General features: G+C 32.8%; 2 protein-coding genes across 8 annotated transcripts; one reads left to right on the forward strand and one right to left on the reverse strand.

The window, feature by feature from the left end:
- The first annotated feature begins 2,324 nt into the window (after positions 1–2,324).
- Positions 2,325–11,477, forward strand: LOC105256705 (hypothetical protein). Of its 7 annotated transcripts, none has more exons than XM_011266863.3 (15): positions 2,325–2,956; positions 4,620–4,713; positions 4,863–5,014; positions 5,102–5,262; positions 6,024–6,100; positions 6,170–6,279; positions 6,364–6,578; positions 6,663–6,771; positions 7,737–7,840; positions 7,948–8,011; positions 8,094–8,172; positions 8,253–8,480; positions 8,658–8,763; positions 8,829–9,057; positions 11,112–11,477. In XM_011266863.3, exons 4-15 carry the CDS (start codon positions 5,120–5,122, stop codon positions 11,250–11,252), a joined length of 1,605 nt encoding a protein of 534 aa, XP_011265165.1. In that variant the 5' UTR covers positions 2,325–2,956; positions 4,620–4,713; positions 4,863–5,014; positions 5,102–5,119; the 3' UTR covers positions 11,253–11,477. The 7 variants fall into 7 exon arrangements, with proteins under 7 accessions (XP_011265165.1, XP_019884758.1, XP_011265164.1 ...); XM_020029199.2 differs by having other exon boundaries at positions 2,326–2,956; positions 8,253–8,390; XM_011266862.3 differs by lacking the exon at positions 2,325–2,956 and adding an exon at positions 2,987–3,251.
- Positions 11,478–12,858: 1,381 nt separating this feature from the next.
- Positions 12,859–23,134, reverse strand: LOC105256707 (GPI transamidase component PIG-S). The gene is made up of 9 exons (XM_025406138.1): positions 23,092–23,134; positions 21,900–22,130; positions 18,222–18,419; positions 17,800–18,018; positions 16,704–16,892; positions 16,506–16,644; positions 15,268–15,415; positions 14,772–15,118; positions 12,859–13,164 (listed from the first exon to the last, which is right to left on the reverse strand). Exons 1-9 carry the CDS (start codon positions 23,132–23,134, stop codon positions 13,077–13,079), a joined length of 1,602 nt encoding a protein of 533 aa, XP_025261923.1. The 3' UTR covers positions 12,859–13,076.
- Between the last annotated feature and the right edge of the window lie 771 nt (positions 23,135–23,905).

Below are 23,905 nucleotides of genomic sequence, written 5' to 3' on the forward strand. Positions count from 1 at the left end.
TAAAAATAAACTCATGCGAAGGACAAGTGTATCAGTTTTCTCAAAGACTATATTAAAAAACAGACATTAACTTCAATTTTAATACAATAAATCCAATCCTTGTGCATAAATTGTAAATAAAAGCCGTGATAAAACAGAGAACCTTACTTCTTTTGAAATATCTTAGTTGTTATTAACATATAAAACATTTTTCTCTTATCAATTAAAATCCATTTTTGACCGAAAGAATTCGATGAATGATCGAAAAATAAATGCCCATGTTCACGCACGACATAAACTTGAGAATTCTCAAATATGTCGCGCTCGAACTCTCATACCATATTTGATCAAAAACGTCGTGCACGGCGGCCGGCCGGTTCCCTTTTACTTCGCTCGCGCATTCGACACATTCTAAAAAGCTTACCGAGCGTTCGCGGGGAGGCTCTTTTAGACGCAAGGAAAGGAACCTTAAGGACGATCTGAGTGCGCGTGAAATCTAACGACGAATCTGACCGGACTGATGTCATCGACCGTTCTTAAGGCGACGAAATTTCGCCGTGACTTGCGACAATCGCTCGAATTTGAAACTCGCGCAAATAAATTGCGTTTCGAGACTTTAAGTATATTCAAAACGCAATCGATTACATGGCTAATAATTACATGACGATTATTTTGATAATTATTCGCTACAAGTATATTATTAATGCCGAATATTTATGAAATTTGTAAATATAATATTTATGTATTATTGACCGTTTTCTTATCTTTAATATCAACTTCTCATCTTTACTATCAATATCTTTCTCATCTTTAATATCAACTACTTGATACGTAGGACGCAATTATTTTGCGATTGATGTATCTTATAGTAATCAAGCATAAAATACAGAGTAACCTCTTCAAGTATGTCCCCAAAAAGAAATAATTTTTTATATGGTTTTATGAAGAAGAATTTGTATATAGAATATGTATATCATTGTATAAACAGCTGACAATATAAATTCAGAATTAGACATATACAGACATAGTAATATTAAACCGAGCGTGTCCTTTTGTAAGCACTGAAACTCAGGTAGAAAAGGAAGGAAAGTAAATCCTGTCTACTTTTCTTTCTCTAACAAGGACGGAGTGGGATACGAAAGAGGGACAATCACTTTTCCCCCTCACTTTTTCTTACCCCCACTCTCCTCTTATTAGAAAGAGAAAGGTGGACAGCATCTACTTTCCGTCTTTTTCTATCTATACCTTAGGCTTGGCGCCTCATACTCGATCTAATATTACTATGTCTATGGAATTAGACAATAAGTTTAGAAGTATAGAATGTTTGACAAAAAAATAAGTATTTTTTTTAAATTTCGAGGTTTTTGAAGAGTCTAATTATTATTTTAAAATTTATTGTGTATTAGTATTAGCTAATAGATCAACTGTAATAACTGAAAAATTTTAGTATCATTAATGGCAAGGAGCTATTAAGATCGGATTTGGAATGGTAAAATATATATAAACTTTTCCTTATAAAATTATCTAAAAAATTACTTCCTTTTCGGAACGTACGTATAAAGATTACGTACAGTATGTTAAAAAAAAACTCTAATACGTTCAATATATTTAACTAGTCTTAAAAATTTTTTTCTGGCTTCCTAAGTTTTTTCTAAAATAATCTAAGTTAATTCTAAATAATGTAACAATAATAAAAACGAGTCAGCAATGCTTTTGCGTCAAAGTCTCGCGTATGTTTGCTTACGTCAGCCGGAGTGCAAAAAAAAAGAGTCTAATTATTATTGTGTATTAGTATTAGCTAATAGATCAACTGTAATAACTAAAAAATTTTAGTATCATTAATGGCAAGGAGCTATTAAGATCGGATTTGGAATGGTAAAATATATATAAACTTTTCCTTATAAAATTATCTAAAAAATTACTTTTTTTTCGGAACGTACGTATAAAGATTACGTACAGTATGTTAAAAAAAAACTCTAATATACGTTCAATATATTTAACTAATCTTAAAAATGTCTCTCTTGCTTCCTAAGTTTTTTCTAAAATAATCTAAGTCAATTCTAAATAATGTAACAATAATAAAAACGAGTCAGCAATGCTTTTGCGTCAAAGTCTCGCGTGTGTTTGCTTACGTCAGCCGGAGTGCAAAAAAAAAAGAGCGACACTTTCGTCTCGACTGATCCGCGCGATCGTTTCCCCGCAAATATGCCCGCGCGCACGCATGCGTGAAACAATAAAAAAGGTGTCCGTTATGTATGATGATATCGATCGAAAAAATCGCTCGTGATCGCATCGGTCATAGCTTTTATCGACTCGGCAGTATCTTTTGAACCATGGCGCGCGCCTCATCGCGAAGACGGACGATGACGTCACCGCTACACGTGCGCGCGCGCGCGCGCACACCCGCTGGACGCGCGTACTGACAGTAGCGTCGACGAAATTCAAGGTCCTCGCAGGCGCGCATGCGCACGAAGCGACGGCGCATGCGACTTCGTCTGACCGTGTGTGACATCACGCTTCATTGTTGGAGGTTTACGTCATTCTCCTGAATCCGTTCAGCGAGGAGAGTGTGCGTGGTGCGCGGAGATAACGGACGGGCGTGCGCGCGCACGCACGCACGCACGCACGCACAACCTCCTTTTCGTCGCGGAAAAGACAACAAGCGATAAAATGTCGCCCACGTCGTCGCTGACCTGTGCGAGTTTCAATCGCATGCTGTCCCGACATTAAATCGGAAACGACAACGAATAGAGTTTCTAGTGTTTTCACTGTCAAAACTCGCTTCGGTGGGCGCGTGTACACAGTCAGGGATCGCGAATAAGACGCTAAGATTTTTCACTGACATACATTTTACAAGTGAAATTCCAGCCAAGATTTTCGTGCAATTCGACTTCAACTTGGTCATTATTGCTCGCCGCAAATCACCAGTCGAAGATGTAATTGAAAGATCGGCCCTTTCTTGCCATCTCCTCTCCAGGTCGGTGTGCGTACGATACGCGGCGCGCCTCTCTTTTATTTTAAATATAACGTTTATATATATAAATAAGTATGAGCAATAGCGGGAGTGCGTGGTGGGGCTGATTTTTCTTCCCGTTCGCGCGTTGTTTATCCACGCGCTCTCCGCGCGCGCACGAGAGAAACGATCTACGTAGAGTGAGTGAATGACAGAGAGAGAGAGGGAGAGAAAGAAAGTGAGCATCGGATGCACTCGACACCGTAACTTTTTTCCCGTGTGCCCTTTGTGCATACAAACGCCACCGAACCTCATCAAGGTTAGTACGATTAAGATTTTCCACCGAGAGTTCGAATCGGGTCAGAGTTGGGTCAGAGTTGGGTCAGACTAGGGTTTATTGGTGTTCCCATCATAAAAAGTTCACTCCAACTTGACTCTGACCCGATTCCGACCCAACTCTGACCCGATTCGAACTCTCGGTGGAAACTTAGTCTGTGTTTGCTCCTTGTTTTGCGCGCTTCTCTTCGACAAGGATGATAAACCCGAGGGCGATAAGAGGAAGGGAGAGAGAGAGAAAGTCGCTAGTTCTAAACTCGGGGTCTCGATAAAGTTCCAGTGTAGTGATACGGAAGAGAAAGAGAGAGAGAAAGACAAATTGTTTCTCTAGCGAATATACATGAATGTATGAAACTTCGTCTAGAAAAAAATTAGACGTGTCATCAATTTTACGTAATATTGTGACAGAATGAAGATTTAATCATACACCATTTGAATATTAGCATGAAACTCTACGAATCTGATCGATTCCGCGCTTTCGTAAGAGAAGAAACGACGCGGACAAGGTGATTGCGTGGTGTGTGTGTGTGTGTGTCTAGATATATACAGGGTGTCCCAAAACTCATAATCAATCTTTCAAAGACAGATTCCTGGGATCATTTGGAGACGATTCTTCCTCAGTGAAAATGTCGATGAAGGCCATTATTTTTTGCACGTTCCCGATTTTTGTCATCGTATATCTTTGCAATTAAGCCTTAAATTAAAACTCAACTAAAGTAAACTCTATTTAAAATTAATCGAAGAATGTGGCTTTGTTAATATTTTATTTCTACAAAGCTTAGTTTACTAAAAACCCCTTATTTCCAATCACTTATAATTCGAAAATTATTAGTGCCTCGAGATTTTCGTTGAGGAAAAATCGTCTTCAGATGATCCCAGGAATCTGTCTTTGAAAGATTGATTATGAGTTTTGGGACACCCTGTATATGTGTGCGCGCGCACGTGTGTGTGTGTGTGTGTGTGTGTGTGTGTGTGCGCTGCGCGCGCGCGCACGATAGCTCGCTCGCGATTTGTTGTGACTGCGATTTGTTGACAAGACGCTTCGCATTTGACTTTCTTTTGTCTTTTTTTTTCGATGCGTGTATCTTTTTGAAATACTTTGCAAGTGAATCATACGATTTTAACGATTTAGTAATTGGAAATGACGAGAAATCATGATTGCGTGACAGTATACATTTCTTGAGAATGTTAGTGAGTAATCGTGACATACCATATGATTGGTATGGAGTAAGAATCAGATTTGATAAAAACCCGTTATTGGGTTTTATGTCACCTCTAGTATTGCTAATGCTAAATCACAAATATATTTAGATTCAAGGTTTGTTAAAAGTTCTTTGTGTTTTATCCTCAGGTAAAGCTTTTAATGTGAAAAGACAAGAAGTTCGACTCTGTTACTCTCTTGGTGGTGTAAACATGCTAGCATGTCTAACAAAAATGTCGTCGAGGTTGGTATAATTGTTATATTTAAAATAGAATAAAAGGGGAAGTCTCTTAATTATTTGTTACATTATATGAAAAGTGAATTTATATTTAAACTGTATACTTGACATTTTTCTTAATAGAAGCTATTATCTCACATACTTTTTTTCCATAGGAAACTATGAAAGTCCAGATCGAGAAATTTATAGATACATTCATACTTCTGGAAGCAAGAATTTAAATCGATTGTATAGTTTTAAATGATGAGGAATATTTATCGGCAGATCTTAACTAAATGTAAATTCAACAGTCAGCTGTGTATCCTGTGTAAGTACAATCTTTATATTTGTATTTAGCTCCCATTTAATCAGCAGAATTGAAAGGAATAAAAGGGAACTGCTTGATTAATTCCAGATACAAGAAATATACGTGATGCTGTTGTTCCTAAACTGTTTACAGCTGCGCAACAAGCTGCAGCGCGACACTGAGGACTGTCCTGAATGTATCGGTGTCTGTATAATGTTAGAAGAATTCTGTATATTTGCCACAGAACTGGCACGTCTGTGCGAGCGAGGGTAACAAAAATTTTATAATATATTATACAGGTTTGATTTTGCCAAGAATTTTGCTAGGTTTTTTTCAAAGACTACATATTCGCTTAGTGCAGTATAATAAAAATTTTCACTTTTCTCTCGTAAGCTAAATTATCCGCAGTTTTTTTTTTTCTCTACGTATACGCGATTATTGGATGAACGGAGATCTGTATGTTTCAGGCAAAAGTATTGAACATTTGATTATGATTATAGTAGGGGAATGTTTTTAAGCAATGATGAAACGCAATGCGATGTCGATTGTTGCAAAATTATTTGATATCTGGAAGTATGTTTAGCTAAAAAAATGATAATTGATGCTACTATCTAGCGTATCCTATTACCACACTCTGATAAAATTTTATTTGCTGATTATATATATATGTAATTGATAACATCTCTCTTCTCTGCTGTACAGGATGATTCACAGATTCAGGATAACTCTCAACGATCATTTTCTTACCATTAATGAAAATTAGCAGACGTTTATTACAATCACCTTGAACAATAAATCTTGTTAACAATTATTTGATAACAATTATTAGCATATTCGTCTTTCAAAGCATTAGAATGATATATACAGTATATATAGTCGAACGAACAGACATCAGTTGTATACTTTTAAATATCAAATTTTATACATACAAATATAATAGTCACTATTATAGTATCGAGTGTGATAATACTGGATCAGCATGCAGATCCTGGAATTATCGTATTACATGTTTATTCTTATTTATATTTAGAACGGCAGCTGTTCCTATGAACGCATCTCGTTCATTATACGGTAATGGAAAGGACACTAATCACAAAACTGGTTCAAGTAAGTTATCAAATAAGATTTTCTCGGCAAGTCTCTCTTCAATTATTTATTTATCAATCGATCACTTAGAAAGGATGGCATATGAGGTATTTTTGGGCGGGTCTTGCAATCCAACCACCTGGAGGTCAGACATAGCAATTCCGACCCTTCAGAATCTCGGAATTACTTATTACAATCCTGTAGGTTGCTCACTATCATCTCTTTGTCCTCGCTCACAAAAAATAATATAAATAAAAATAATATAAATGAATTTTGTATCGCAGCAAGTGTCGCAATGGGGTCCTGAGCTAATAGCCCAGGAGTACGAGGCGAAGCAGACGGCGCGGGTGTTGCTATTTGTTATCGATAATCAGACGCGCAATAGCGCGGGCATCATCGAAGCGGCTCAACTGGCAGCTACACGCAGTGAATCCCTGGTCCTCGTCATTTATCCGTATCGTCAGGGACAGACTATACTCGGAGAGACCGTTTCCATGCAGTACGTTAATCGGCGATTAATCAGTCTAAAACATTTGTTCTACTACAATATTTTCCTCATCTTACACATTTCTTTACTCTTTAGAGAATATCATGATTTGATGAATGGATTGCTGGTACTTCAGTATCTAATGGAGAGGCAAAGGATACCGATATTCGAGAGCGTTTCAGTTGCTCTTCATTGCACATCCAAGGTAATAGCCTCTAAGTAACGAGCAAATTATCTGAACAGGATGTTCAGATCACCCGTACTATCCATTTGAAAACTAGAGAAGTGGTTATTTCAAAAAAATAAATACATTTTCTTTATAAATCGGGTGCGCTCTATTGAATGGTGATATTTTCAACTTCTGGTTCCGGCCAGAAATAGGCGATTCAGACCGGAAGTGCATTTTTTAAAATGGAACCCTCTATTTTTCATTGCATATTCTTGTAACTTACCTCGAGAGCTTTCCAAAACACTATAATAAATTATTTTTCCATGAAGTACTTTTCGAGTTATGAAGCTGAAAATCATTTCTTAATTTTACATAAAATATTTTGTAAAATATCTTGTAAAATATTCATTTTTCGATTATCTTACCTTAATACTTTTATGTACAAAATAATGAGAGGAATCAATTGGTGTAAAGAAAGCATACAGTTGTTTTTAAGAAAAAATATGGAATTGTTAATTGCAAATTACATATTTTTTCTTAGAAACAACTATGTGTTTTCATTATACCAATTCATTCCTCTCATTATTTTGTACATAAAAGTATTAAGGTAAGATAATCGAAAAATGAATATTTTCTAAGATATTTTATGATTGATATAAAATTAAGAAATGATTTCAAGCCTAATAACTCGAAAAGTATTTCATGGAAAAATAATTTATTATAATGTTTTGGAAAGCTCTCGAGGTAAGCTACAAAAATATGCAATGAAAAATAGAAGGTTCCATTTTTTAAAAAATGCACTTTCGGTCTGAATCGCCTATTTCCGGCCGGAAAGAAGTTGAAAATATCACCATTCAATAGAGAGCACCCGATTTATAAAGAAAATATTTTTACTTTTTTTAAATAACCACTTCTCTAGTTTTTAAATGGATGGTACGGGCCTGAAACACCCTGTATAGCAGAACTAATAATTAATACATTTATATTATACATATGCACAGATGTTACGTGAAGAGATCAATGTGCAGGATTGTACAGATTTATATACTGAAGATGGCATTAGACCTATAAGAATCTCGCTTACCCAAAATGGGACAGATACAGTGTAAGTTTCTGTTGATTATGAGAAATTAATTGTGTGCGTGTGTGAACAAAATGGGATAAAAGAGAGCATTTGCAAATCATGCATTTGAAATCATGTTTATGTTTTAGAACATTGCGAGAGATTTTCAAATCTATGAACGTTGATGACAGCGATACGGTAAAATTGGGAGAAGTATGTATACATATTTTTTGTAATGCAAGAAATAACGTTTAAAAAATTTACCGATGACAATATTTTTATTCTTCATTTCCAGGCTTGGGTAATGTTGCAGACAAACACAATGTGTAACAACATGCCTCTTTCGGATTTGCTCAACATGGTGAATAAATCCGGTAACATATTCATATATCAGATTTGACTTGTGTATTGATTGATGAAACAGAAAATAATTGCAAACACGTTTGTCGCACAGAGATGTACAGGACATTGATAGATGAATTTTCGGCGAAAGGCGATCCGACAGAATTTCGAATCAATTTCGAGCAGTTCTGCGCTCTGGCTAGCGAGACGTCGTGGACGCGGATGAAGAGTAATGGCGTTTCTTGCGAAAGTGAGATACCTTCAGTATGGAATATATTTTGTAGGAAGGCTTCAAATTTTCTGCGCCGAGCTATTGTACATCCCTTTAATCGTTTTCTAGGTATTTCTAATTTCTCGATCGAATTCCCTCGCGATTTCTGGCACTTACTATAACAATTCCTATGCCTCTATTCCGAATCCTTTATTCTATCACTTTTCAAATGGAACATCACGATTAAACACGTAATTGATTTCGCTTATTTTGTATAGATCTGTAACAAAACTCGAATCTTTTTAGACTGGACCAATTCCTTCACACAAGAGTCTGAGAAAAGAGATATTTATATCGGTGTGGTCAATAAAGATCTGTTTTGGTTGGAATCTTCTGCAGTGCCGCTGTTAGAGTGAGTATCGACTTCTAATCATCTATCCTATAGTAACCAATAATCTCCTTTTCATTCTTTTCCAGATCCATGAGATTGTCTCTATATCGATCGAGCCTGAATGAGTACAATGTAAGGATATTGCCGCAGGAATTACACAAGATGAAAAATTCGCGGCTGATCCTGCTGATAGTGCCGCAGCACTCGCGCGGCATCGCCATTATGGCGTTGGCAGCTCATTTGATTGGACTGCGCGCTAAGCTCGTCCTTTGTGTCCAAACTCTTCCCGAGGATACGATTGTGTCTGGTGAACAAGTATGTTTGAATATATATATATACAGGGTGAGGAAAAAATATGGAAACCTCTAAATTTTTCGAAAATTATGCATTTTAGAAACAAATGTTTCAGACAAAAGTTGTAAGATTTCAAGTAATGCATTACGTAGCAATATCAGTATAACCTTGAATAGCACCGTCAAGGTCACATAATAATCACTTTGAATTTTTTAAATGGAACCCCCTACTTTTTATTATATACTCTTGTAGCTTGTTTCAAGAGCTCCAAAACACGATAATAAAATATTTTTTCAGTGAGTACTTTTCAAGTTATAAGGCTCGAAATAATTTCTTAATTTTACATAAACCATAAACAATAAAATATTTTTTCTTCAAATCTATGTTTTTTCTTTGCACCAATTGATTCTTCACATTATCTTATGCATAAAAGTATGAAGGTGAGATAATAAAAAAATGAATATTTTATTAAATATTTTATGGTTTAGGAAAAATTAAGAAATGATTTCAAGCCTCATAACTCGAAAAGTACTCAATGAAAAAACACTTTAATATAGTGTTTTGGAAAGCTCTTGAAACAAGCTATAAGAATGTGTAATAAAAAATAAGAGGTTCCATTTAAAAAATTCGAACTGATTTTTATGTGACCTTGACGGTGCTATTCAAGGTTATACTGATATTACTACATAATGCGTTACTTGAAACCCTACAACTTTTGTCTGAAACATTTGTTTCTAAAATGTATAATTTTCGAAAAATTTAAAGGTTTCAATATTTTTTCCTCACCTTGTATATACAGAGTGTCCCAAAAGTCTGGATACAGTCGAATATTTCACATAGAATGCATTTTAGAACAAAATGATTTAGACAAAAGTTGTAAGGATTAAAAAGATGTATTTAACTGTAACATCCATTTGACATTGAGTGACGTCGCCAAGCTTAGGGCAAGGTCAACTTGAATTTTTTAAATCGAACCCCCTATTTTTTATTGCATATTTTTGTAGCTTACCTCGAGAGCTTTCCAAAACACTATAATAAAGTATTTCTTCATTGAATACTTTTCAAGTTACGAGGCTTGAAGTAATTTTTTAATTTTACATAAACCATAAAATATCTAATTCAAAATCAAATAATTTGTCAAAATTGGTGGTTATGAGAAAAATTCTAATGATCGAGAGTACAAATTAGGCAAAGGAAAACCACACAGTATAGATGTCAAAATCACAAAATATTTAAAATTAATAATCGTACAGAAATAAATCAAAATAATCAAAACCCATTAATGTGTCCAAAATTCAGATGGTAGAAACAGTAATATAATAGAGGCACATTAAAGAGTAAAAATTAATAAGACAAATAATTATAATAAAAACAGTTAAAGTCCAAAAAGTTAAATTCGCACTAATAATCATAAAATATCTAGTAAAAAATTCATTTTTGGATTATTTTACCTTAATACTTTTATGTACAAAATAATGAGAGGAATCAATTGGTGTAAAGAAAACATACAGTTGTTTCGAAGAAAAAATATGTAATTTACAATTAACAATTCCATATTTTTTCTTCGAAACAACTGTATGTTTTCTTTACACCAATTGATTCCTCTCATTATTTTGTACATAAAAGTATTAAGGTAAAATAATCCAAAAATGAATTTTTTACTAAATATTTTATGGGTTACGTAAAATTAAAAAATTATTTCAAGCCTCGTAACTTGAAAAGTATTCAATGAAGAAATACTTGATTATAGTGTTTTGGAAAGCTCTCGAGGTAAGCTATAAAAATATGCAATAAAAAATAGGGGATTCCATTTAAAAAATTCAAGTTGACTTTGCCCTAAGCTTGGCGACGTCACTCAATGTCAAATGGATGTTACAGTTAAATACATCTTTTTTATCCTTATAACTTTTGTCTAAATCATTTTGTTCTAAAATGCATTCTATACGAGATATTCGACTGTGTCCAGATTTTTGATCCACCCTGTATATAGGTATATAAAACGTTTATAAAGACATTTATGAAGATAATTTTTTACGATAAAAATGTAATATATTTTCTTTCTTTAATTGATTTAGTTGACTGAACAAGCCAGAAAAGATTACAATCGAGGAAGAATGTACCTATCGGATTATGCAACGCGCGAAGGTGTACCTGTTTTTCAGAATATCGCTGATGCCCTGCAACATGCGATACAGTTAGTTCAAAGTCCTTGTTGACTTAATTGCTCTTTACTGTTTTTTCTATTATTTTCATACAAATAAGCTCCATGGTTCAATGACTAATTTATTTTTATTTTTAACAATGTCCAGCTACCATTTGAGATCCATGCTACGGTACATATCATAGGTATAATAATGATGATGTTGATAATGCTTGCATTGCCATTATTATTTCTATAAAGAGTAATTACACGCTACTCGTAGTAAATCGTGTCGTCTTGACACACACAAGAGATGCTTCTTTTTATAATGAATCTATATCATCGATAGAAGCTCTCATGCTACTTACATTGTTATAAAATATTGCTTGTTTATATGTATTATTATTATTTATTTTTAAATTCTTGACAATGTTAAAACACAAGCAGTCAAGATCTTTTATTTCCATCAATATATTCCACATTTATTATTATTATTATTATTATTATTATTATTATTATTATTTATTACGAGCACAGGACATTTCTTGAGCAATTATTTTTATTTTATAGGTCAAATATACGGTTTTTTATTTTTCTTTTTTTTAAAGAAAGTATTTACATATACACATACCGTACACTAGCTAAATGCATCGAGCAGCTAATTGTTTTTATTATTGTTTAGTGTTTTTATTATTATGTTTTTCTCTTTAACGAATGACATTAGACCTCTTGTTATATAAATCAGTAAAGAAAAAAAAGTGGTCTCTCTCGGTAGATGGACATACACCATTCTTCTCTCGTTAGTCTTTTTTTTTTTCTTCTTTTATAGTAACTTAACGTTCACAGTTCTTTTTGTAACTTTTTGGTAATGTGGTTGAGGATTGAGTTGAACATATGTACATACATACATAAAAGTTGTAGTTATTTCTAACGATCTAATCGATTATTAACTTTCAAAATCTGATCGGAGAGGAAATGCGAGAGGAAGAATGCCGTGCGGGATTTGTCTGCGGTTTTTTGCGTATGTGCGTGCGTATCTCGGCCGAATGTACACGTATCAATTATCAATGTATTGCGCGAAAACTTGCGTGCACTTGGTGCACATGAAATTCAATTTATGATATTTGCGAGAATTTCACTAAGTTAACTTACGTCCAAATCAATATATAATACATGAATGATTGAATGAAAGTGAAAGAAAGAAAGAGAACGAAAATTAAATATTAAGCTATTTAATGCCTGCGAATAATTCGAAACCTTGCTCAGAGACCTCAACGTTTGAAATGAAAAAAAGAAAGTGTCTCAAGAAATTGTTGATTATAATTTTACATAAATTTTAGCTTCATACACTCATATTTCATTGGATCCTTGTCTCTTTAAAATAAAACAATTATTTTTCTTGTTTTCTTTTCAACGTCTTTTTTTGCGAGAGAAGATTTAATATTGTCAGTTATGCGCGAATAAAAATTTTTATAATTATTGTCGTACTTAATGATTGTTACACGATTTAACGGATAGCCGTCTTTAATGCGCCTAAATTTATGTATGTAATATAACTCAATCGTTGATTAAATGGTACTCGAAGTACAATAGTCATGTTCTTGCACTATAAGCAATGAATAATAAACATAGATAAGAGCTTTTTCCACGATAAAAGATCATTGCACAAAACTTGGTATATGTAAGCAGTAACAAATGTATGAAATTACATGTCTATTATTGTTATACATTATCTCTTGATCGAGGAGTAATCTGGAATCGCATTTGATTGTAATCATGTCTTATCGATTAGATAAATGCATTTTCATTATTCGATCTTTGGTTTACTATCCATGTCATTTTTACTTTCTCTTTATATATTCTCCTGTCTTCCTTTTTATTGCTTCTTGCTATTCTTCTTTTAAAGGAAGTAGTATCTCCGTATATTCTTGAGTGATAACAACACCGGTATCATCGCTGGCAGGAATAAGGGAATGTATACTGCATATCTGCAATATTACAAAATTATTTCATCCTCTTTTCCATAATGTCTCCTTCCTATTAATTTTATACAAAATAAAATCTAGAAATAATTGACAGACTTATGTAATGTATAGAAATATTGCATTAATTGTAATGATACAGAGTGTGCAAAATATGTGTAAAAAATTACGGAGGGTGATTCTTTCTTTTGGATAAATAAAATTATACATTAATATGTCCCTATAGTATAATTTTTAAATTCTTCCCATTGATTGGCAAATACGTTCAAAAATATCAAGTGTATTACAGATATTGTTTTGCAATTATGCAATTAAATCTTAAATCTTTAATATTTTCGATCCAGGTAATAAACCAATTTTATTCTTGATATAAATCAAGAATTTAAAGTGATCCCAGAGAAAAATCGAAGGATCAATTCTGGAGATCGAAGGGGCCAAGGTTTGAGATTCTTCTCGATTTATTCAAAGATTAGGATATACTTTTATTTCAAAAACCGTCATTTAGGATATTAGTATGAACTTTTCTTCAAGAAATTTATATTCAAGGAATCACCGCGAATTTTTGCGCACATATTTGGAAACACTCTGTATATATAGGGTGGACCAATAACTTCGTCCACCTGAAATATCTCCGTTATTTTTAAAGATACAAAAATTTTGTACGTATAAAAGTTGTACGGAACCAAGAGGGCCGTAATATGCTACTAATAATTTTTTGTAGGTGAAGGCGCTTTAGAGATTTCAAGGTCATCTCCATTTTTTAAAATGAAATCCCCCATTTTTTATTACCTATTCTTATAACTTATTTCGAGAGCTTTCCAAAACACTATAATAAAGTATTTCTTCATTGAGTACTTCTTGAGTTATGAGGGTTGAAACCATTTCTTAATTTTACATAAACCATAAAATATCTAGTAAAATATTTATTTTTCGATTATCTTACCTTAATGCTTTTATGTACAAAATAATGAGAGGAATCAATTGGTGTAAAGAAAACATACAGTTGTTTATAAGAAAAAATATGAAATTGTTAATTACAAATTACATATTTTTTTTAAAAAACAACTATTTTTTCTTTACATCAATTGATTTCCCTCATTATTTTGTATATAAAAGTATTAAGGTAAGATAATAAAAAATTGAATATTTTACTAGATATTTTATGGTTTATGTAAAATTAAGAAATTATTTCAAGCCTCATAACTCGTAAAGTACTCAATGAAGAAATACTTTATTATAGTGTTTTGGAAAGCTCTCGAGATAAGCTATAAGAATAGATAATGAAAAATGGAGGGTTCCATTTAAAAAAATGGAGATGACCTTGAAATCTCTGAAGCGCCTCCACTTACAAAAAAATTATTAGAAGCATATTACGGCCCTCTTGGTACCGTACAACTTTTATACGTACAAAATTTGTGTATCTCTAAAAATAACGGAGATATTCCAAGTGGACAGAGTTATTAGTTCACCCTGTATATTTCCTTCCTTTTATTTAAATTGAATGCAATAACAGTAATTTTTGCTTCAATCTCTTTAATTATGAGAATTTGTAAAATATTTGAAATTGTTTTTTTTCTACATCCTCTGAAGATAATTAAAAATTTCGCACTCACTTCTGATCTTCTGGAAAATAGAGGAGCGCTAAAAGTGTCGGATCGGAAAAAGCCGCCTCAGCAATGACGAAGGCCTCCTTACTAAGAATGAAACTTCGTTCGAGATCTCCACGTCGAAGGTACTCCGCAGATTCATGCACCAGCTCGAGTGCGCTCTTAATTCTGTTCCCAACCACGTCCGTTATGACGATGTTGCTGATTTCTTTCAGCAGTCGTGCCAATGATTGGAGGGTCAATTTCGCCGAAGTCAATTGCTCGACGGTACGAAATCTCAGAAGGGAATCAATCTCCCAATCGCGTGAATTTAGCCCTATTAACGGCACCATCGTCACTCCATCGATGGATTTCTGCAAATTTACGTCATGATTTTTTTATATTTGAACGATTCTCTCTCTATCTCTCTCTGCAATTAAAAATTGATGAAAGAAATTGCTCGAGGAAGCTTAACTTTTAATTTAATAAAAGCTTTTAGTACATCGTAAGAAATTGCCTTTACCGTTTCCGCAATGCCCAACAATAATCTAAGCTGAGCCAGGAACGTGCCCATCACAGCAGTTTCCTCAGGAACAATAGTGACAGCTTCACCCTCACGCGCATTTTCACAATCTTCGTTTAATGGGTTGATCAAAACTACACCACCCCACCTACATTTATTAATACGATATCAATGATAAAAAAAACCACAGAGTGCGAAAGCACTGATCCTGATTTATTTCAATATTAATATGTAATATTAATAATTGTACGTTGAATTTAAAAAATTAATAAACACACCCATACGGCACAGAAATATTGCAGCAACATTGCAGACATATTTCTTTGCAAGATTGTAACATTGCAGAAAGATTGCAAAATGTTGCTACAACATTGCTGCAATATTGCAGCAACGGTAAAATGTCCGCTTGTAGAAATATTGCAATGTAATATTGTAGCAATGTTACGGTGAAATGTATTTGTAATATTAAAACGCGTTTTGCTACAAATGCAGACACGTTTTAAATTTAACAAATAAACTTTGAAAATATTAAAAAAAATGTTTTAGAAAGATAGGAAAAAATGCCTTAAAAAAAACATCTATTAGTGTTTTTATTAGATGTTTCTTAAATATTTATCTCAATAATATTACATACAATTATTTTACATACATTCGACATCAAAATATTTTAATACGTGCAATAAATGAATTATTTCCTATTTACCCATTCAATTAAGAAAAATCTGTTTAATATTCTGAAACCCAATGAAGGATCCAGATTATTAAACAAATTATTTGTTTAATAATCTAGATCCCTCATTAGGATTCAGAATATTAAGTAAATCAAGTCTGTTTATTGCCAGAAATTAAACTGGCACAAGACAAGAAATATAATTACTACATTAATCTTTTGTAGACATTATATCCATCTTAGATGAATTCAAATACGAGTTAGTTAAATTGGGTGTCGCCGCGTAGCGGCAAGTAAAGAAACACATGTTATACATTTTCGCTATGTTAAAACGTTGCTGCAACATTGCCAAAGTAATATTACAAAATAATGTCTCTGCATTATTGCTGCAACATTACACTGCAGTGAGCAATATTGTAACATTGCAGCAACGTTGCAGCAAGCTTCTGTGCTATATGGACAGTAATAGATATAAACGATCCTATCATAATATTCATACGTTTAAAGTAAAAATAGGAGAATGCAATTATAATGAAAAAAATTAATTGTCTGAAAACGAAGGGAGTACCTCGGGGAGAGAAAGGCTTCCACATTGCTATCTGTTCGTGACTTATGTCCGCTGCGGGTGTAGATATGCAGGGGTGCGCTGCTGCACGGTACCGCATAAATGACCAGATTGATGCACGGGTGAAGACTGACCTGCGACGCTAAAATTCAATCAGAAATGCTTCGTGCACGTTACTCTTTGTACATACGTGTTACGTACCTAGTTTCTTCTCCAACGGTGTCACCAGCTGCGGCAAGACGCTCTCGCGTAGTGCGAAATGTCTGCGGCTTGGACTGCTGTCGGGCACACGTCTGGGATTTACGTCTAACGGTAACAAATAGAGCCATTGCGATTTGACCGAGAAGTTACTCAAAATGGACAGTTCGTCTAGAAACGGCTGTATATATTCTATAACAGAAAGAAATTAAATTCTAAGATGTTTTAATAAATTATACTACATATTTTCTTAACCCTTTGAGGGGCGGTGTATCATATATGATAACACCTATTTATCTTTAGTATTTTCCTCATTATGGATGTATTACGACAGTTATATGCATGCAATCAAGTTCCTTAGACTTCTGATTACCTACATATTGTAATCTTCCATTACTTTTCACTGGAGGGATTGACAATAATTAATTAATAAATAATTAATATGAAAAAAGCATTCTTTTTTCGGAAAAAAATCAGTTTTGAATACAAGTCTTGTTGAATCAACCCCAAATTGCACATATATAGGTTTTCGGGGTCTCTGATCACAATGCCGGCCTCAGATTTTGGAAATCCAAGATGACGGATCCAATATGGCGGATAACATATCTGATAATTTTCAATTTTAAAAAATCTTATCATATTTTGCATATAATTTGAAGAAGAAAGTATTCTTGTTTTTTCGATTAGATGTTGTAGTTTTTGAGAAAAAAATCCATGAATTATAGAATTTCTTCTGGCTTTCCATGCTAACACACTTTATGTATTTTTTATTTTTGTCTGGAATTATTTTTATCTGAAATTTTTATATTTGTCTGGTATTGAGAATTTTATAGGGTCACTGTTTTTTGTACCGAGTCTTGAAAATCCCTATATACGTGATTTCATCTGAAAATATCAAGTTTGTCAATATTTCTAAGATATAATCCGCCATTTTGAATCCGCCATCTTGAATTTTGAAATTATGATGCCAGATTCGTAATCAGTGTTCCCAAAAGCCTATAAAACCATCATGATCTTTGTTGTTGATCTCAACAAAAAATATGCTCCTAAAAGAGTTAATAAATTTCTTTTATAACATGATTATTTCGCTCTCTCGTACCTTCAGTTACTGTTTTTAAGTTCCAAACGATCTTCAGCTTGTCGGGATCAGGATTAACTAGAGTGACCAGAACATCGTATGCGGGACTGACTGGAAATCGTCTTCTGTTCTCCTCGTCCAAGCTATACACGGTGGGTTCGGCGAGTGCATTCTTTGTCAATGCCAACGACTTGTCGTGAAGAATCCATTCTGATAATACTTGCACCAATTTAGCGGGACCTAGAGTTGATGATGTTTACATACAAAAAATATAAGAGACCATAAAGATCTTTGTCATAAATACGTCATAGTAGCTCTGCGTTAAGCAGATTTCAACATGCATTTCTAAATCGTTTTGAAATGAAGATAGGTCTAGCTAATAAATTGATGCAGTCTCAGGTAGATACAATTTAAATGTTTCTAATGATTTCTGATTGTCTTACTGGCTTCAGTAGAGAAGTACAATGTTCTGTTAGAGCCAACTAGAACAGCGTCATTTAGATTTGTCGCTTCCAGTAGCAGCAAATCACCCACGTTTAGCTCGAAAGTTGAGGCCACTTTCTCGAGCTCATGATACGTAAAGGCAGACGCCAACAAATTGGTGGAGATTACCTGGTGCTCCACATTTAACTGGTAGATTTCTGAAAATTGCAGATTAAGATTAAAATGAAAAATGATTAATTCGCCAAATGGAGAATAAGACAGTTCAACAGAAAACAATTTTTCGACTATAAGAAAAAGAATAATCTCTTTTTTGTATATTTTTTTAAACTATGTAATTTATGAATAATAAGCCAGGCTTATTGTTCGTTAGCCTCGATACGTTTTAACTTTGTTACAATAAATATATCTGTGTTTGCGAATTTTGGAATCTGGACATCATCAACTTCCCTTGCCAAACAACGAGGGATAAGTTCGAAGATGAAACAACAAACCAGGACCGTAACTATTTTGAAACTCGAGCTTAAAAATTATATATACGCATTAGATTTTTGTATTGGGTTGTCCGGAAAGTCCGTGCGGATTTTTAAGCAAAATTCGAATGAAAAAATTTTGTTGTTAAAAGTTATTTCATTCTGTGATATATGCACCATTATTTTGCACAATACTTTTCCATCTTTCGGGTAATTTCATAATTCCTCTCTCATAGAAGTCTTGGGTTTTTTCGGCGAAGAAGCTGTCCAAGTAGTTTTTGAGGAGTTGCAAAGAAGCAAAGTTCAAACCATTAATTGAGTTTTGTAGCGACCGAAATAAATGAAAATCCGAGGGTGCAATGTCGGGGGAATACGGTGGATGAGGCAAAACATCCCAGCCAAACGCCAATAATTTTTGGCGAGTCTGCAAACTTGCATGAAGTCTGGCGTTATCATGATGAAAAACGACGCCTTTCCTATTGATCAATTCCGGACACTTTTTGGCGATTTCTATCTTCAATTTATCCAACTGTGAACAGTACTTGTCCGAATCGATGGTTTCGTTGTCCGGTAGTAGCTCATAATATACTATCCCCTTCCAATTCCACCAAATGCAGAGCATTACCTTTTTCGGATGTAAGCCTGCCTTCGAAGTGGTTAATGGCGGTTCACCTCGCTTGCTCCACGACCTTTTACGCTCGACATTATTATAAATTATCCACTTTTCGTCGCCTGTTATGATGCGTTTTAAAAATGAATCGTATTCATTGCGTTTGTATAGCAAATCGCTGATGGAAATGCGGTCAATACGATTTTTCTCAGTTAAGTCGTGCGGCACCCAAACATCAAGCTTTTTTATCATCTGGAGCTTGTTTAAATGTTCGGAAACAGTTGATTTGCCAATGTTTAACCTCGCTGCGATTTCCCGAACTGTGATCTGCCGCTCGGAATCGATTAAAGCTGTTATTTGGTCGACATCAGTGGTGACTGGCCGACCAGAGCGAGGAGCATCTTCAATATTCATTTCTCCTGAACGAAATTTAGCAAACCACTTCTGACACATGCGATCACTTACGGCATCTTCCCCGTATACGGCACATATTTTTTTTCGAGTTTGTGTCGCGTTCTTTCCTTTACGGAAATAAAAAAGCATTATGCATCGAAAAAACACGTTATTTCCTTCCATCTCTAAACTAATGTCAAGTAAAAAGTTTTTAATTTATTGGGATAATTAATATCACTAAGTATGCGTTGAAATGTCACTAATCAAAACACGAAAGCATTTGACATATCACATCGACATAAACTTGTAAAATTCGCCTTTGAACGACATCTATTGAGAAATCCGCACGAACTTTCCGGACAACCCAATACTTCATAAATAACCATACAATGGATTGATCGCTTTTATTGTTATTTGACTGTTCTTAGTTCTGTTATGACCGACCGATGATATATGTATTAGAATTTTTTTAAATTGTTAAATTGTAGAATGTGTTGAAGATGGTTCAAAGAAAGAACCGAAACGTTCACTCAAATATATATTAAATTTACTTTCTCACACTCAACAACTTGTGATTGCTCGTAAATGCCTTTTATCTTGTCTTAATTTATTAATAAATATATTATTATAATTTTATTTACACACAATATTAATTTATTACCATTCCTTCTCTCTTTATCGATGTTTTATTAATCTCGATATTTTTTTAATAAAGTATTATCTTTTGTTTTCCCCCTACTTTCGCTCTTATTTTCTTGAAGGATTATAACTATGTATTTCTATTTAATTCAGATATAGCATAAATCGGTGCTTATTTTCTTGATTTTGACATCACAATCGTAAGATTGTTGACGTAGATCTCTGCTAATACATATGCATTGCATCATTGAATGGTTTGAAGGTCCTTGTTTACTTTATCAATCACAATAGATAGATCCAGGTCAGTGTCAACTATTAAGATTCAAATCACACTCGAAATTCACAAACATATAACATTATTTTACATCAAATCGCACAAGTAACCATAATATATGCGTAACAATGACATCAAACTCTTAAAGCTTCCGATCCTTTGCTGTATTGTATCAATATAGCATCAGAAACGAGAAATTATGTAAATCTTTTTTACATTATACGTCAAAATAAATTAATCTTTCGCTATCATTTGTTTAGTTTGTTTATTTCAATTTTAGTATAGAGATTGGTAAAATAGATCAAAAATTTTTTAATTTTAATTTTAATTAATAAATTTATAAGATGTAAATCTGATAAACACTATTATATATATTGATTTCCTTGAATATTGTAAAATACATCAAAATATTACCTTGTATATCTGTCTGCTGATGCTGTGTGTGTACATATACATAGATAGATAGACAAACATACATACATATATTAATTTGATGCGTTTTACAATCTAATACATGATAAAAAAGGTAGTTTTTACTATTTATATATGTGAGTGATATTTGTGTATATATATATATATACGAAGAAAAAATATGTAATTTGCAATTAACAATTAAATATTTTTTCTTAAAAGTAACTATGTGTTTTCTTTACACCAATTGATTCCTCTCATTATTTTGTACATAAAAGTATTAAGGCAAATTAATCGAAAAATGAATATTTTACAAGATATTTTAAGGTTTATGCAAAATTAAGAAATGATTTCAAGCCTCATAACTCGAAAAATACTCAATGAAGAAATACTTTATTATAGTGTTTTGGAAAGCTCTCAAGATAAGCTATAAGAATAGGTAATAAAAAATGTGGGATTCCATTTAAGAAATTGACGGTGATCTTCACGTGAGTTTCAAATGACTCTCCCATGTCAAATCATTACCACTATCTGATGGTCCCCTTCAAGCCATAAAACTTTTGTCTGAAACATTTCTTTCTAAAGTGCATAGTTTATAAAATATTCGACCGGTCCGGGACTTTTGGGACACCCTGTGTGTGTATATATGTATATATATATATATATATATATATATATATATATATATACAGGGTATATATATGATATACATATTTATATATTGTAAGGAAAGAATTAATATGATTGTACACTTCAACGTTGATTCATATGATTGCAATGAGAAATGAAGAAAGTCTGTCTTCGTCAACTCAGTCTTTCTTATTGTTAGATAGACATTACATATGAATGAGTTGATATCAGATGTTTCATTGATGCTCACCGGCATTCGCGAATGCACGTCTAATTTCACGCGCAACTAGCTCCGCGCGAGTGTGTGAGAGTGCCGCGAGTGTGATCCTCGTGGTGATCTTGATGTCCAGCTGTGATAACTCATCGATTCCGGTATAGGGAAGTGCGACACGGGGCACCGCCGTGGTGTGCCACCATAGAGGTAAACCGATTCCTAATAGCAACACTGCGAATGATACGCTCGCGTACACCCTGTACTTCTCTGTAACAAAAAACAATATAATTATCAATATGTGTATAATTTTTTAAATGTATAGAAATATGTTTGTAAAGAATAAAATTCTAACATATATGCACGCATGCACGCACACACACTTAATATTTAATAATTATAAATTTTAACATTTTTCAAAATCATGTGAAGATAAACATCCTTTTTTTAAATAAAACTATCCAAATTTGTTTATACGTCGATTCCTTGTAGTATTCGACGTAAAAAATTATAAGAATAGGTTAAAAATTGAATAATTATAAATATTTTATATTTTAATTGTTGGCACATAATTTTACATACACTATGAAGTATATTTCATAAAATATTCATTTTTCGATGATCTCATCTGAATACTTTTATGCACAAAATAATGAAAAAAATTAATTAATGTAAAGAAAACATATAATTCTTTTTAAGAAAAAATATATTCAACATTGTCCATGAAAGTTTTATAAAAATGGCTTTCAGATAACAAATAAAAAAATGTAGTAAACAAGTAAAAAACTGATCAGAAACAAGTTCAATTAAAAATAAGATGTTTTTGCGATGCAGTATTTTTTACTTCCGACTGCTGCCAACTTATTTCAGAATTCGTTCTCATAATCAGTTTCAAGTCTTATTCAAATTCTCAGTCGTTTATTGGCTGCTGATTAAAATAAAAATACACGTTTCTTTAAATAAATCCGATAAAATCTCAATAGTCAATAATGGTTCAATAGATCAATTGAAAAATTACGTATATTTATATTTATGGGATCTTTTAATGCGGATATGAGATTATGTGTTTTTAGTGCAAATTGGAATTGTATATATTTACGTGAATTTTCTTTATATAAAAAGACATGCGCGATTAAGCAATTGATATCAGAATATTTGTTTTATTGTTTTATATGAAATGTTTTCGAAAGAAAAAATTCATTTATAATATAATGATCTAAAATCTGTGCACTTTGCTGTTCAAAATTATGATTGACTTGCAAGATGTGATCCATAATGACTCAATGCTACATTTTCCTACAAAAGTGTTTTATATTCAGATACTTTCGCCATCAATGGACGTTTTGTTTGGCTCGCATATGACGCAGCGCAAGCTACAGCTGATCGCATACATAATATCATGGTACACTGGATCTCTGTTGAATAAAGTTATTCCTTAATAAAGAGCCTAAGTTGATATATATGTATATTTGTATCCTACTAAGAGATTTTTAAGAGATTAATTTTATTATTTACTAAATCTTTTTTTATTTACTAAATTTTATTATTTACTAAATTTCTATTTAATAATATTTGAAATTTTATAATTCTTTTATCATATATAGAAGAAAAGAGGCTAAGATGACCAGTTGCAAATTTTTCTAAGATAATAACAGATTACTAGTCAATGTCCTATTCATTAAGATTAAATATCTTTTAATATAATGTTATTTATAGACTCTAATTTTTAATGTAATATTTAATTTTGTTATTAAAGATTATATATAATAAATATATTATAAATAACTGTCTTTGTTTTAATGTTTTAATCATTTTCGTTTTTCCAAGTTATATTAATAATATTTTTTATTCTCTTTTTGTTTTTTTATATGTACGTAAATTATAATTATACACGTATAAATAATATTAAATATTATAGTTTAAATATTTTATATATATATCAAAATAATATAAAATGTTTATTACAATAAATTTTTTAATTATACAAAAGCCTACTTTAAGTAATACTTAATCTAACGTGAACTTTTGTCATTTTATTTATTGAT

The sequence above is a fragment of the Camponotus floridanus genome, unplaced genomic scaffold, assembly GCF_003227725.1.
Source record: "Camponotus floridanus strain SB8 unplaced genomic scaffold, Cflo_v7.5 scaffold134, whole genome shotgun sequence".
Classification (NCBI taxonomy): Eukaryota; Metazoa; Arthropoda; class Insecta; order Hymenoptera; family Formicidae; genus Camponotus; species Camponotus floridanus.